This window comes from Erpetoichthys calabaricus, chromosome 9, assembly GCF_900747795.2.
Source record: "Erpetoichthys calabaricus chromosome 9, fErpCal1.3, whole genome shotgun sequence".
Taxonomy (NCBI): Eukaryota; Metazoa; Chordata; class Cladistia; order Polypteriformes; family Polypteridae; genus Erpetoichthys; species Erpetoichthys calabaricus.
Genome location: NC_041402.2, coordinates 179,512,043 through 179,528,272, shown reverse-complemented (window position 1 = coordinate 179,528,272; position 16,230 = coordinate 179,512,043). Strand labels below are relative to the sequence as shown.

Here is a 16,230-nt window from a genome sequence, read left to right as displayed (position 1 = left end):
TGCGGTGTGTTAAACGCGCATTGTAGGCGCACGCACCTTCCGTACTATGTCGTGTTTGACTATGCTGTGTAGTGTGGACGGTTAGGGTTCCGTATTGCCTGTGCTTGTTGCTTTATTTCGTATTTTATCTATGGGGCTTCTGTACCATCTCGGGGGGGTCTGCCTGCGGTGTGTTGGACGCGCGTTGTAGGCGCTCTGGGGCTTATGTACCATCTCGGGGGTCTTCTGTACCATCTCGGGGGGTCTGCCTGCGGTGTGTTGGACGCGCGTTGCAGGTGCCCGCACCTTCCGTAATATGTCGTGTTTGACTATGGTGTACTGTGGACGGTTAGGGTTCCATATTGTCTGTGCTCGTTGCTTTATTTCGTATTTCCGTTAGTGCGCAGGTGCCGACAGCTCACCTATGTCTCCTGCGTCCACTGCCGTGTACTTGGGTCCATGCCATCCGGTTTACCATTCTCGGGTTAGTAATATGGATTACACAATTGCACAGATAAGCTGGTGTATGGGTATTTGTAATAATTTTCTAAGTGAGTATACTGTACATTTAAACAGCAAGTAAAGTAAAGCTTCTGCGTGGGCCCAGAATGTGTACTGTCTGGCCAGTTGGAGGTATAGAACATTGCTTTCCAGTTTTAGTTCTGGAAGTTGGCTAGGGATTCTTACAGTTCATCAACACAAGTCTTTGTGCAATTACGTGTTATAGCATATAACACCCAAATTGTTTTTTCCCCCCTCATAATCGGCTTTCATCCCATCTGGTATTACTCCAAATATTGCTGTTGAGGAATTGACAGTGATTTTAAATCCCAAGGCTAATTTTTTCCCAAAATAGGTTAAGTGTAGGACATTTCTCAAAACATGTGATCTAGTGATGCAGGTGCTTGATGACATTATTTACAGGTTTGATTTTGCCCTGAGTATATTTTGGAAAATTTTATATATAAAGATATGTGTAATATGTGAATTTTTTTTTTACCTATGGTGTATTTTATGAATGGCTCAGTTCCATAGTACAGGCAAGTTTTTTATTTATAACTTACCACTCTTGTTCCTGGCAGGTCTGGTATGCTGCATCATATGCAGAATTTGTAAACCAAAAAGTCCATGATGTCACAGAAGAAGAAAGGAAAGGTGTGCCCATTTTCCTCTCAGAGCTATACTTTGAATTCTGTTGGTAAAATGTGGCTGCCTGCCTCATTTGTATATTTCTCTCTCTAATCTGTCTGCAGTCTTAAGAGATCAGGAAAAAAACTGGCCCTGCTATGAATGCAACAGGCGCTTCATGAGCTCAGAGCAGCTCCAGCAGCACCTCAACATGCACGATGAGAAGCTGGACTTCCTGAGCAGGTCAGTGGCTGCAGTGGCCTGACAAATGTGCGATTTATATCATACATGTTTAACATCTGTTGAAACTTGGCATTTCTAGATCCAGGGGACGCAATAGGGGGAGAGGGCGAAAACGATTTGGGCCCGGACGGAGACCAGGACGCCCCCCCAAGTTCATCCAACTTGATACTTCTGCTGAAAATGTTGAGGAGAGGACTCAGGTAAGAACGTCTCCGGATTTATTCTTGATATTCCAAGCTCTGTTGGCACACATCTCGTTTCTTCATCCGAAATGGCCGTCGGACTTGAAATGAAGGTGTTCGTTTGGCCACCTCTTTTTCATGACTTACAGTGCATCCGGAAAGTATTCACAGCGCATCACTTTTTCCACATTTTGTTATGTTACAGCCTTATTCCAAAATGGATTAAATTAATTTTTTTCCTCAGAATTCTGCACACAATACCCCATAATGACAACGTGAAAAAAGTTTACTTGAGGTTTTTGCAAATTTATTAAAAATAAAAAACTGAGAAATCCCATGTACATAAGTATCCACCGCCTTTGCTCAATACTTTGTCGATGCACCTTTGGCAGCAATTCCAGCCTCAAGTGTTTTTGAATATGATGCCACAAGCTTGGCACACCTATCCTTGGCCAGTTTCGCCCATTCCTCTTTGCAGCACCTCTCAAGCTCCATCAGGTTGGATGGGAAGCGTCGGTGCACAGCCATTTTAAGATCTCTCCAGAGATGTTCAGTCGGATTCAAGTCTGGGCTCTGGCTGGGCCACTCGACGACATTCACAGAGTTGTCCTGAAGCCACTCTTTTGATATGTTGGCTGTGTACTTAGGGTCGTTGTCCTGCTGAAAAATGAACCGTCACCCCGGTCTGAGGTCAAGAGCACTCTGGGGCAGGTTTTCATCCAGGACGTCTCTGTACATTGCTGCAGTCATCTTTCCCTTTATTCTGACTAGTCTTCCAGTCCCTGCCGCTGAAAAACATCCCCACAGCATGATGATGGTATCGGCCTGGTAATGAGCGGTGCCTGGTTTCCTCCAAACGTGACTCCTGGCATTCACACCAAAGAGTTCAATCTTTGTCTCATCAGACCAGAGAATTTTCTTTCTCATGGTCTGAGAGTCCTTCAGGTGCCTTTTGGCAAACTCCAGGTGGGCTGCCATGTGCCTTTTACTAAGGAGTGTCTTCCGTCTGGCCACTCTACCATACAGGCCTGATTGGTGGATTGCTGCAGAGATGGTTATCCTTCTGGAAGGTTCTCCTTTCTCCACAGAGGACCCCTGGAGCTCCAACATAGTGACCATCGGGTTCTTGGTCACCTCCCTGACTAAGGCCCTTCTCCCCCGATTTCCTAGAGCTGGCCGGCCATCTAAACTGAGCAGAGTCCTGGTGGTTTTGAACTTCTTCCACTTACAGATGATGGAGGCCACTGTGCTCATTGGGACCTTCAAAGCAGCAGAAATTTTTCTGTAACCTTCCCCAGATTTGTGCCTCGAGACAATCCTGTCTCTGAGGTCTACAGACAATTCCTTTGACTTCATGCTTGGTTTGTGCTCTAACATGAACTGTCAACTGTGGGACCTTATATAGACAGGTGTGTGCCTTTCCAAATCAACTGAATTTACCACAGGTGGACTCCAATGAAGCTGCAGAAACATCTCAAGGATGATCAGGGGAAACAGGATGCACCTGAGCTCAATTTTGAGCTTCATGGCAAAGGCTGTGAATACTTATGTACATGTGCTTTCTCAATTTTTTAATTTTTAATAAATTTGCAAAAACTTCAAGTAAACGTTTATCACCTTGTCATTATGAGGTGTTGTGTGTAGAATTCTGAGGAAAAAAATGAATTTAATCCATTTTGGAATAAGGCTGTAACATAACAAAATGTGGAAAAAGTGATGCGCTGTGAATACTTTCCGGATGCACTGTATGTACAGTAGCTACAGCTCTGAGTCTGATCATGTCCTCCATTACTTGGCTGGATTTGCCCTAGTACAGTAGTATGATCTTGACAAGTTAAGGTATCCTGCAACTTTATTCTCCCTTCTAAAACAAATACATATGCACTTAATGGCCACTTAGATTCACTTATCTAGTATGAGATGCCCTTTTTCCTCCGAAATGGCCTATCAAGGTGTTAGGAATGTTTCTTAGTAATTTGGATTTATGACAATTCAATAGCATCTCATTCCAACAGGTAATTTGTTACATTAAGCTCTTGGAACTATACAGGCCAATGGAGTCGGCTGAAGTCATGGTCATTCATGGTAGTGGTACCAGTTTGAGAGGGTGTGTGCTTTGGGACATGGCGCATTATCCTGCTGCAAGAATCTGTCACATTTATGACTCTGAAAAAGGCAGGATTTGTCTGACTACACTGCTTTTCGGTCATTGTGTTTTAATGATCACATTCATACTGTTGCCTCATCATCAAGGCTAGAACCTGGAGAGTGGTCTTTTACTACTGTAGCCTATTTGTTTCAATTTCTGATGTGCTATACATGCAAGGGATGCTCTTCTGCACAGCATTGTTGCTTAGAACTATTATTTGTGAATTTACAACCTTCAAATTAGCTTGAACAAGTCTGGCCATTTTCGTCTACCCTCTTTTTAAAGGGTTGTTTTCACCAACAATCACACCATTGTCAAAGTTGCTTAGGTCATGCGTCTTGCTGAATAACAAATAAACCAACTGAGCATGTTATTGTGCTTTTCAGTTGCAGGCGTTTGATTGGGTATTTGAAAGAGTGGGCAATTGGTGAATCTAATACAGTGGCTACGTTTGTATATGCTGATGTCCTGTGGCGCCCAGAAAACAAGCTAAAAAAAATGTAAGAGTTGTTGGCCTTGAGACATAAAATACAAACAGATTTGAGCTAAAGCCATTGTCATTGCTGCATTGATTACACAAGTTTTCCTAATCTGTTCCAGCATGGCAATTACTTTTTGTCATATGGATTTGACACAAAAAGGGACAAGATATCATGTTCTTTATTTCTGAATTTCAATGTCCTGCAATCTGTAGTGCACAGGCATAATTAGCATATGGTCAATTTTTTGGTCATAATACCCTTTTTCTTTGTGTGCCTTAAAGGACATCCTGAAGTTTCCTAGCAAGCAGGAGTTTGGTGGCATTTCTGAGAATGGCCTGAAACAACAGGAGGTGGCAGAACCACAGGCAGTAGCCGATCTCCCAATGCACTTAGAACCTCCACAGTCGCAGCTACCACCCCCTCCACCGGCAGAGGTGCCAGACAAGGTCGAGTCTGCCCTCCCTGGCACAGAGGCGCATCTTACGGCAAAGGAGATGAGGCGTGCCAAGCGGATTCGGGTATGTGGGTGGTGGCAGCAGTGAGCACCTTTGGGATACAGGGCCCCAATGCCCCCTTTAGGGCTGACCAGGCAGGGTCTGCAGGTGGGCATTCAAGGAGGATTACTTGATCAATGAGCGAGTCCAGTGCTCCTGCTGGTTTTAAACTGGTTGAGACTGGAGTGGAGGGGTGGGCTTCTGTGAGACCTGGGTCGCATTAGCATTCTTTTTTCTGAAATTTTTTTCCTTTTGTTTTTTGTTTTTGTTTTCTCTCCGTCTCTTTCTTATTTCTCGCTTCCGGAAGTTGGATTTGCAGGTAGGTTTATTCCAGTGTACAAATCTCAAATTTGAGAGCAAATTCCAGACCTGCCAAATCCCTCCATCCCAGTCCCTGCCTGCTGATGCTTGTCCTGGTGCTGTGTTAACATGGATGGGGAGGTGGGGTTGATGGGTGGTGATATATACTCTGGCTCATTGTTTGGGTGTGTTCCTTGGTCTCAATGTTTCTCTCACTCTTCCAAACCTTTCCAGAATGCCGCTCTACAGCACCTTTTCATCCGCAAGACATTCCGGCCTTTTAAGTGCTCACAGTGTGGCAAGGCCTTCAGGGACAAGGAGAAGCTAGACCAGCATTTGCGCTTCCATGGACGAGAGGGTAACTGCCCTCTGACCTGTGATATATGCAACAAAGGCTTCATCAATAGCTCAGCCCTGGAGAACCACATGAAATACCACTCAGACCAGAAGACTTACTCATGCATCTTCTGCACTGACTCCTTCGACCGGCTGGACCTGCTCAAGGAGCATGTGGCTATCCATGTCACAGATGGTTACTTTACCTGCCCATCATGCAAGAAACGCTTCTTGGACTTTATACAGGTGCTTATCTTCTCTTGATTAATGGCCTTAGAACTGCTTCCCAGCGCTGAACTGCACTCCTGATGTGGTCCTTTTTTGTGTGTCCCTCTGCTTCAGGTGAAAAAGCATGTGCGCAGCTTCCACTCAGAAAAGATCTACCAATGCACAGAGTGTGATAAGGCCTTCTGCCGGCCTGATAAATTAAGAGTACATATGTTGCGTCACTCAGACCGAAAGGACTTTCTGTGCTCCACATGTGGCAAGCAGTTCAAGGTGAGGTGTTCTCCTGAGATTCTCCATCTGTTTAAATCTGTCAGTCCCCTCCTTTCCTTGCCAAGTCTGCCTAATGTACACTCCCAACTCCACTCTCTCCCTACAGAGGAAAGACAAACTGCGTGAGCACATGCAACGCATGCATAATCCTGAACGAGAGGCCAAAAAAGCAGACCGCATCCACCGGTCTAAAACCCTCAAACAGAAGCTGCCCTCCACAGATTTTGAGAGCTACATGTTCAAGTGTCGTCTGTGCATGATGGGATTCCGTCGGCGAGGAATGCTGGTGCGTCACATTCTAGGGTAGATCGTTTTAGCATGGGTGTCTTATGTGGATCTTCTGTTGTACTTAACCATTTGTAATCTACAGGTGAATCACTTGTCAAAGAGGCATCCAGAGATGAGGATCGACGAAGTGCCTGAGCTAACACTGCCCATTATCAAGCCCAACCGTGACTATTTTTGCCAATACTGTGACAAGGTGTGTGTGCGTTTTTTAAACATGTCCTGCCCCATGGTCCTTAAAAATCCTCTAGCCTACTAAACACTCTCCTTGTCCCTATAGGTCTACAAGAGTGCCAGCAAGAGGAAGGCTCACATTTTGAAAAATCATCCTGGTGCTGAGCTTCCACCTAGCATCAGGAAACTACGACCTGCTGGCCCGGGAGAGCCCGACCCCATGCTGAGCACCCACACACAGCTAACTGGCACCATAGCCACTGCCCCTGTATGCTGCCCGCATTGCTCCAAACAGTACAGCAGCAAGGTCAATAAAAGACGAAGCAAGGGACTCTCTCTCACCTTGGAGTGGGAAGCAGCTGACGAGCAACAAATTCCAAGTAACTGACTTCTGTACTTCATTCCTTCACAGACAAAGATGGTGCAACACATACGGAAGAAACATCCGGAGTATGCCCAGCTTCCCAATGCTATGCATGCACCTATGGCCACGGCAGTCATCAGTACTGCACCAGCAGTTATTACTACTGATGGTACCACAGGCGAGGCTGTAGTGGTAAGATTTGCCTAGTGCCTGGCTTTTGTATCTTTAAGGCCAGAGATGAACTTTAATCCCTCAACTCCTACATGTGATAAAATGTTTGCTGCTGTCTTCTGCAGACTACAGACCTGTTGACGCAAGCCATGACTGAGCTGTCTCCGACGCTGACCACCGACTACCGGACACCACAGGGTGACTATCAACGCATCCAGTACATTCCAGTGTCTCAGTCAGCAGGGGGCATGTCTCAGCCCCAGCATATACAGCTACAGGTTGTCCAGGTGGCACAGGTGAGCTTCTCCAGGCATTATGGTACACTGAAGTGTTTCGTTTAATGTGCTAAGCATTCTGATCTTCTTCCAGGCAGCCTCACCTCACCATTCCCAGCATTCCACAGTGGATGTGAGCCAGTTGCATGACCCACATAGCTACACGCAACATGCCATCCAGGTGCAGCATATCCAAGTGACGGAACAGGGTGGGGTCACCCAGGCTTCTGGACAGGTAAGAGAGCCACTGAGTGTCATATTTGGCACAATCGCCTCCTGATTTTACGTTCTGCTGTATTTCTCACATTTAAAAATGTATTGCAAGTTGGTATATTAATGTAAACTGAAATGTCAAACTTAATTGAGTATAAAAAAACCTGATTCTACAAACTCTGTCTATATTTACTATCATCCGTGTAGGTGCCAGGTCAGCCTCTGAGTCCTGCCTCCCAGCAAACGTCTCAGGAATTGCAAGCAGCCAGTCAGACTCAAGGCCATGGTCTTCAAGCTTCCCAACAGCCCGGGCCTGTGCAACACACATACTTGTCTGGAAACTGGAATTCCTTTCGTGGCTACAGTGAGTCTAGCAGGCATTGGGCTGATGCCACTTTACTATTTTATGACTAATGGGAGTGGGCAAGTCAGAGTCAGAGTGGCCTCCTCTGCCCCCTCCTTTATTCTTGAAATTAGATGTGTCACAAAGATTTAGACTTCTCATATTTACTGTACCCATTCAGTACATTGACTGTGTGACATCAGTTCTAGCTTTCATTTTCTCTTCACCATTTATTTTTTTTCTTCTTTTAGAAAATGGGTCTGTTTATGATGTGAGTTTGTCAAGTGTATGCATTATAGTCCAGTTCTTAATAGCATACCTTCTAAAGACATATAACAGTAGTTTGAGAAGTCGGGAAATAAAAATATAACACCTAACAAGAAATAAAACATCAGATGATATTTAGAAAAAGGTGAATGGCCCGGACATGGTCTAAAGCAGAGGTTCTATTTAATCTGAGGACACAAAATTTGTATCATAGTGGTCCTAAGAATTGAGTATTACCATGATGCTACAGTTCTAGCTTCCATTTTCTCTTCACCATTTATTTATTTATTTCTTCTTTAAGAAAATGGGTCTGTTCATGATGCAAGTTTGTCAAGTGTATGCATTATAGTTCAATTCTTATTTGCATATCTAAAAAAAGAGGTGTGATAGTAGTATGAGAGGTCAGGAAATAAAAATATAATACCTAACAAGAAATAAAACATCAGATGATATTTAGATAAAGGTGACTGGCCGGGACATGGTCTAAAGCAAAGGTTCTTAAACTTTGTAATCTGAGGACACAAAATCAGTATCATGGTGGGTCCTAAGAATTGAGTTATTACCATGGTGATAGCAGTGCATATACATAATAACCATTAACATAAATACAAATCCAAACATTTGTATTCCTATCAAGCATATTTCTTACATGAATATTACTGTAGTACTAGGGTGTTGTACCGTGTTAGCCATTATGAATGTAGAGATAAGGCAAGCAAAATGACACCTTTTATTAGCTAACTAAAAAGATTACAATATGCAAGCTTTCGAGGCAACTCGGGCCCCTTCTTCAGGCAAGATAAACGATTACAATATGCAAGCTTTCGAGGCAACTCAGGCCCCGAGTTGCCTCGAAAGCTTGCATATTGTAATCTTTTTAGTTAGATAATAAAAGGTGTCATTTTGCTTGGCTTTTCTCTATATGAATATTACTAAAAGTGAAAAGTAGAAAGCAAACATACTAGTTAATAAAATGATTTATCATTAAAAACAGGTAATAGATTCCTTCCTAAGGTATATTGCTGCCAGTGTAAATTTTAGTATTAAGCTTTAGTAAAGATGAAAAGAAGAAATTCTTCATAGCAGGTGCAGCTTGAGGGTGTGTTGATTATGAAAGGACAGTATGAATGGTAGCTTCATATTTTCACTAGATTCATGTCACTGGATAAGGAGTACAATGGTAAAAAATAATTGATAACTTTTAAAAAAATAATTAATTTAAAAAAATATGTCAAAGGAACTCCACCATTAACGATACATTTTTTTTTTTTTTTTTACTGAGCTCGCAAATAGTTCAACATACTAGTTTTAATTTTTACTTTAACAATTCAATAAACTGTGTAAAAAGTTGAGTTATACCGCCAAACTATAACTAACAAATTTGCGTTATTTGTATTTTATACAGGTCACAAGATAAACCTTGATAAATAATTTTTCGACGGTCTAGTTTGAAATGGTCAATCCTGTCGACTGACATTGGACTGAATTGCTCTGATTTTCTTAGTTCTCGATGGTCGAAGAAGCTCATCCTTTGCACTACCAATAGAATGAGATTTATCGAACCACTTTAAAATAGTGTGAAGTGAAGCATGATAAACACGAATACTCCACACAATAAATGATTTATTTTTTTAATGTTACTTACCAAATGTACTTTGTAGTTAAGGTAGAAAAAAATTTTTTATCTTGTTTTCATGGAAAACGAAGCTAGTAATTTATGCTTTAATGGAACCCATTTCTCCCCAGATAAACTGTTTCAAGAGTTCTATCTTCAATTCAAATGTGTGACCCATGTGAAGGGGTTCTAGGTTGTGAGCTACTTTTGTTTTTTAACAGATAAACCCTTTTAACAATATTTTAATAAAAAGTGTACGTTGTTTATGTGGATTATGTGACACGAGTAATGCAAGATATATTATTTGGGTGATGGATGGATGGACATTTTGATGATGTTGGCAGTTTCCAGTGTTGCTCACCCTATACTTACATTGAAGCATAAACATTTTGCTTTATTTTACATGAAAACATATTAAAAATTTGTTCCCAGCCATCCCTGCAAAGTAAATGGTAAGCAACATCTTAAAGTAATTTTTGGGTGGAGTATTCCTTTAATGCAAATCTTGTTTGCACCTCCGTTACAGATTTATCCTGTAACGATGAACACGCAATGTGGCAATGTCTACTTTTCCATGGCTGCTGAAACTGCATTTAGCATACAACCCTGCCACCAACACTGGACTTCTGCATGGGGTAACATGAACAAGATGTAGGAAAACGATTTATCCTTTGTTTTTTAAAGACTTATTCCTGTTACTACACTGGCATATACAGTCCTCTCTCAGTCCCTTTTTTGTTATCTCTGTGATGATTCATCCACTGCCGGTCACATATACACTATCATGTCAGAGTTTGTGCATCTCCAGTGAACTGCAGGTAGTGAAAGAGGATGGCAGTTGGATGGTATCTGTGGACTGAATTTTAGGCTGTCGGAACCAAATTTGTTACTACATAATCATGTGATGAGCCATCACAAAACATTGGGTCACAACCTATAGTTCAAAAAATGCAGGTCTCAATAGAATCTAGTTGTAGACCTCCATTTAAGGTGGCTGTTTCTTTATATCATACGTCCATGATGATGCCTGGTTACACTATGGTATTTATGGTTAAGATAGCACAAGAATGCCGATAGTTAAGATAGTTCAAGAAACGCTGGATTAGAGGTATCAGAAAATGCTGTCTTAGAATTTCCCAGTAATCCAAACATTGTCTGGGCTGTGAGGCAGCATATTGAGGATGAGCGTGCTACTACATTATTGTGTCATTTGACTTGTCAGTTTCACACTGATACTGCCTATTGGAGAGACTGTAGAAAAGGCGATAGATTGACTATTTGCATACCTCTACTCTGGATGTATCTGGATGGAATAAGATATATGTGAGCTGATAAAGCGAGTGAAAGAGGTGGTAGACTCCAGGTGAAAAGGCAGTAAACCGGAGGCAAGTGGTAATCGCCCTGACTGGAGATGACCTTGTATACTTTGAGAAGATCCCAAAAGGTCAACTGCATTTGGCCAACTAAATGAGCTTAATAGAGTGATTTGGTCTCCATTCTTTTGTCAGTTCTTTAAGGTAGCTGCAAGATCATTGATGGTAATGAGCGCTTGCTTGATAGCCAGACAGTTTTTATTTTATATAGCATGTTTCCATAGTGAACTCCATCTCAAGGTACTTTAAGTACAGGCATTTAATAGAACATTTTACAAACATGCTTTCCAGATATAGAGGAGGTAGATTAAGTCAGAATAACCCCGTGATTCAGAAGTGGACATTGAACCGGCAACCTTGTGATAAAGGGACCAATTCCTAAGCTACTACACCATGTTGTAACCCAGTGTAACTTAAGTGGCCTGAGAAAATGTTTTTATAATATCAGTCCAAAAATATTTGGACCCACCTACTCATAAAAGGGTTTTTCTTCATTTCGGCTATTTTATGCATTTTAGATTAACAGTGAAATGACATACATGTAATTATACAAGGACTTAAGTGTTAAACAGATCAGAGCTGTCTTTATATTTTATTTCAGACTTTCAAAATTAGCCAAATTTGCACACTCTTGGCATTATTTCTAGCAGCTTCATGATGGTAGCAGTAGTGATGCTTTCCAACAGCCTTGAAGGAGATCCCACATACGCGGAGTGCTTATTGGCCATTTTTTTCCTTCACTCACTAGTTTAGCTCATCCCATGCCACCCCTGTAAAGTTTAGGCTGAGTGACTGTGTAGGCCAAGTCATCAACTGCAGGACTTTCATCACTCTTCTTCTTTACTAGTAACCTCCTACACAGCCTGCCAGGAGGTGTGTTTTTGATCACTGCCAAAGTGGTAATACAAGTGATGGCCTAACTAGACCAAACCAGACAGAATGTTGGTGTGCTTTCAGTTCTAAAGAAATCATTGACAGGGTCACAAGCCAAGAACCCCCACACCGTCACCCTCCTCCATACTTCATGGTGGGAATCACACATCTTAATTGTATCTGTTGATCACTTTTTATGCCTTTTGGTGCCAGAGCATTTGGAAACAGAAATTTCTAAATTTGGTGTTAGGCTCTTCAGACGAAAGGATAGATTTCCACTGGGTTAATGTCCATTGCCTCTGTTTCTTGGTCCTAGCAAATCTCCTACCTTTTTATTTTTGGTCTCCTCCACTAGTGATTTCTTTGCAGAAATTTGACCACAAAGACCTGGACAGATGATGTTGAGATGTGTCTGCTGTTTGACCTCTGAAGCATTTGTTTGATATGACATCTGTGGTGCAGTTTTAATATTTTGATTTTTGTGAGGCTGGAAACTCTAATAAGCAACTTTTGGACTGCCTTTTGTCTGTGCCAGCCCTCATGAAAGCCACTTTCATCAAATCGCTTTTATTGGCTTGATGGGTTTGTGACTGCAGCTAAACAAACTTTTAAGGTGTTAAAAAATTTCGTTGATTGACTGGCATTCAGTTCTTAAATTAATACTGCACTGTTTCTCACTATGATGCTATTTATTACCATATTGTGGATCAGAGTGTCCCAACTGTGATCCTGCCACTTTCTTAATCAGTGACTAGTTTCTCCTGTTACCCGACTTCATTTTAATAGCCTTGTTTTTAAAGACTTGCCCTCTGTATTGCTTCTTTTTACCTTAATTGGCAGCCATACAAAAATGAGATTTGACTTGAGTCAACAAATATCCAGCTAAGTTGAGGCTTCAAACGCTAATCATTTTCACTCCAACCAATTTCTTAATTAGAATTTGATTTTTGTTAACTAAACCCTTTATTCAATTCCATGGCTCATTGGTGGTCTCATTCTGCCACAAGAGACATTTCAAAAATGTTCAATATTCTTTCCTGAGCAGATCAACATTACTGAGACCTTCCCATTTCTTTATTACATGATGGACACAGGTCAGCTGGTCTTGTGTTGGCTCATTTTAAATCTCACTAGTGTTTGGCTGTCAATTAAGAAAAAAGAAGCAGTTAAGGGGTCTGAGTCTTAAATAGTAAGTCCGCTAATAAAAATCCAGACATGAGCATCTGTAGCCTTTGCGTCCTAGGAACCAAGTTATCTGAACCTTTCTATAACATTTCAGTAATTGCTTACTGCTGTGATGCTAATCATTCTTATCATAAAATAGGTCATTATGATAGCAAATGACAAAGAATTCAGAATTAATTGCAGAATTATAATTTGAGGGTTCCTCTTGAGTGCTGCCTCTTTCTCTTACACGATTTGTCTGAAAAACAAATCAGCACATCGTCACCTCATAACAGGCTTAAGTTTAGACTTTGGCATTTTTCTATCCAGCCATTTTAGCTCCAAACCATCCTGAAGAAACTGTGACACACAGACAGACACCCATCATGGGATCCTAAAGCGTCGAGATCCACAGAAAACCTGAGATCAAAATTTTTGATGAATGTAAAGCTCTCTTTCCTCCGACATAGATAGGTTATGGTGGGAGAGAATGGAAAGCAATTGGGGCAAAAGATTTAATTAGCAGCAAAAACTGGTCCCTAATTACGAAAATGGTTAGAATGAAAACCTGTAGCCCCCCCTCGACTGGAGTTTGACACCCCTAGACTGCTGAACTACAAATAATGGCATTTCTATCAAAATGGCCAAATCGCTTACTCATACCCACACAACCTTGTCACAATATGACCGTTTGACTCAACATATTAAAGAAAAAAGAAATTCACTAAATTTTTAAGAGGCACACTTAATAATTATATGATTGTGGCTTAACATCTTTAAAAGAAAATCAATCCATAGACCTCAAGTTCCCTCTTTGTATTTGTTTTGAAAACAAGTTCCAAGTATTTAAACATAAGCCTCTCGATTAAAATATCTCTATTATATAAAGAAAACTTGGGATGAGACGAGACTTTTTTCAGACAGACGAGATGTGACCTTCTCAGAAAAATAATTTCACGTCCCTCAAGACGAGACGAGACGAGACGAGACGTAGTGCTAAGAGATTTAACCACACCCAGGGCCGGAAAACAACAAGAGTAGATGACAAAGTGGAATGTTGTAAAAAATTCAAAAACGTTGGTGCGATACACATGCAGAGCAGGTTAGAGATAATGGAAGTAGGAAGATTTGAAAGTCTCAGAAAAATGATAGTAAAGATCGCATTAGCGCAAACAAACGGAAAATATTACTCTGTGAAATAACGGAACAGCGAAAAGAGATCGAATAGTGTTTGAGGATGTCTGGTGGAGAAGAGACAAGGCAGTGAGACAAAAGTACGGCTGCTGCACAGGCTTTTAAATGTTTGAAGCGCCGCACAAGTTGGAGATCACGCGGCACGGCAGCAGCAGCAAGCCAGCAGTTGATCAAGCAAAGAGGAGAGAACTCCTCTTTGCATTTGTGTCCCATTGTTTCACGATTTTAAGAGGGGTTTCGGAGGAGCGACCATGTCTCATTGTGGTGCGTTCAGCCCCCCTCTCCACACTGGCATGTAGTGTAGGCGGGGGTCTTTAAAATTATGATATTCTTCTATTCAATCAGTGCATCCAAACGTTTGTTTTTTGTTTGGTACTCTTATGTCCGTGTTATTCCTATTGTGTTTCTATTAAAATTCTGAACTCTTTGATTATATTAACACATACCCTCGCTGTCCATTCTAGTTTAAGTAAAATGTTTTTGTTTTGTTTTTTCTGTCCCTGTTCATTTTTTTTTTTGAAACCATATCTCCTTTCTATGCACTGTGTGCCCCCCTGCCAGTAACCTTTTCCTTCACACACTGTTTGTGCCAATATTTATCTCTTGTTTCTTTCTTTCTTGCCTCCCACCCAATAATGTAACACATTTATTCTTTGGACTTTTCCCCCAGCTCCTGAGATCCAGATGATGGCCATTCCTCATGCACAGTACGTCATCACAGAAACTGGAACGCCAGTGGCAGCGGTTGGCGCTGGACAAATCAAGGCAGTGGCTCAGGTCAGGAGTGTCCAAGACCTGCCCCTTGCTCATCAGCATGGTGCTCCTCCTCCTCCGTGTGGTGGCCGCGTGACAAACAGATTCTGCATGCTATAGCTGTGTCCTGTTAGTGTGAGTGAAAGGGAAGGCTGCATTCCTCCTCATCCTCCTATACACTTGGAAATACTTCTTTTTTTTTTTTTTTTTGGTGCCACACAAGTAGGGTGGGTGGGGGTTCAATAATGTATGGGGAAAATTAAAATTTAATTACAATTTGTAAAATTGTCAAGAACGTCCTCCACATTAGATGTGAGAACACTTAGGCTTGAACAAAAACACTATTTTTATAGCAGTGGTCTATTTAATATGCTTGTAAATTGTCACAAGTCAGTCATTTTGATGGACTGTCAGTGTAAAAAAAAATAATAATAATAATAATTGGTATCAGGTGATTTTTGAAGTGTAAGGGAAAGTACTACATAAAGATCTTCAAGTTAATGGGTTCTACACTTTTTTTTCCATATATAAATTTATGCCCTCTTCCCTTTTAAATATTTTTTTTAGGCACACTATGTGATTTCGGATGGCCAAAATGAACTGGACCCTAAGCAAACGGGCGTGCCTCAGTCTTCCACTGCTGTACACCCGGAGCAGCTTGAGCAGCAAGTGTCTGGTCAACAGCAGACCACGCAGTACATCATCACGACAACCACAAACGGCAATGGCAGCAGTGAAGTTCATATCACTAAACCCTAAGCTTGCCCAGCCAGGACCCAAGTGGGGAAGCTTAGGCACAGGAGGAGAAGAAAGGACTTGTGTACATTGGTTTTTAGGCTGTTAATAAATTTTAAGAGTTTTAAATAGTGGGAGCAGTTCCTTTAGCAGGAGCTTGTTGCGCCTCTAAAGCTTTGCTGACGAAGGGGGTGGACCCACCCCTGCTGGAGATGAAGAAGAAACTGGTGGAGAGAAATGCTCGGTGTGTGTGTGTGTGTGTGTGTGTGTGGGTGGTGGAACCTCAGTTATGAGTTGACAAGTCACTTCTATTCCTGTTCATCTAAAGCTGGAGCCACAGTGTGCACCTATGGTCTCTCACTACATGTACCACTTTAGAGAAAACGAACAGCACTGAAACCAGCCACACACACAACTTAATTTTGAAACACAGCTGCCATGGTTAATGTTGGCTCATAATTATCTTTCACTAATGCACGGTGCTGTTATATTTTTTAAATTTTCAGTTCACGTTATATTTTTATCAGTGGAATTGGTTTTGAATGTTAACATGAGAAGTATTTCTATATTACACCGAGAAAGCTTCTCGGCACTAGTGGAATTAACACCGGCTTCAGCCCAATGAATGATAAGTTTGGAC

At 41.6% G+C, this 16,230-nt stretch overlaps 1 protein-coding gene across 1 annotated transcript in view; it reads left to right on the top strand.

Annotated features, from left to right (window-relative positions):
- Positions 1-15,719, top strand: part of prdm10 (PR domain containing 10) — a 38,902-nt gene extending 23,183 nt beyond the window's left edge. Inside the window, exons 11-25 of the mRNA XM_028809567.2 lie at positions 1,062-1,134; positions 1,233-1,350; positions 1,430-1,550; positions 4,445-4,681; positions 5,192-5,539; positions 5,636-5,791; positions 5,898-6,077; positions 6,162-6,272; positions 6,357-6,557; positions 6,663-6,806; positions 6,911-7,081; positions 7,155-7,295; positions 7,481-7,637; positions 14,773-14,879; positions 15,423-15,719. Of these exons, the coding sequence (XP_028665400.1) occupies positions 1,062-1,134; positions 1,233-1,350; positions 1,430-1,550; positions 4,445-4,681; positions 5,192-5,539; positions 5,636-5,791; positions 5,898-6,077; positions 6,162-6,272; positions 6,357-6,557; positions 6,663-6,806; positions 6,911-7,081; positions 7,155-7,295; positions 7,481-7,637; positions 14,773-14,879; positions 15,423-15,614 (2,457 nt within the window). The 3' untranslated portion in view covers positions 15,615-15,719. The remainder of the gene's footprint in view (positions 1-1,061; positions 1,135-1,232; positions 1,351-1,429; positions 1,551-4,444; positions 4,682-5,191; positions 5,540-5,635; positions 5,792-5,897; positions 6,078-6,161; positions 6,273-6,356; positions 6,558-6,662; positions 6,807-6,910; positions 7,082-7,154; positions 7,296-7,480; positions 7,638-14,772; positions 14,880-15,422) is intronic.
- The last annotated feature ends 511 nt before the right edge of the window (positions 15,720-16,230 follow it).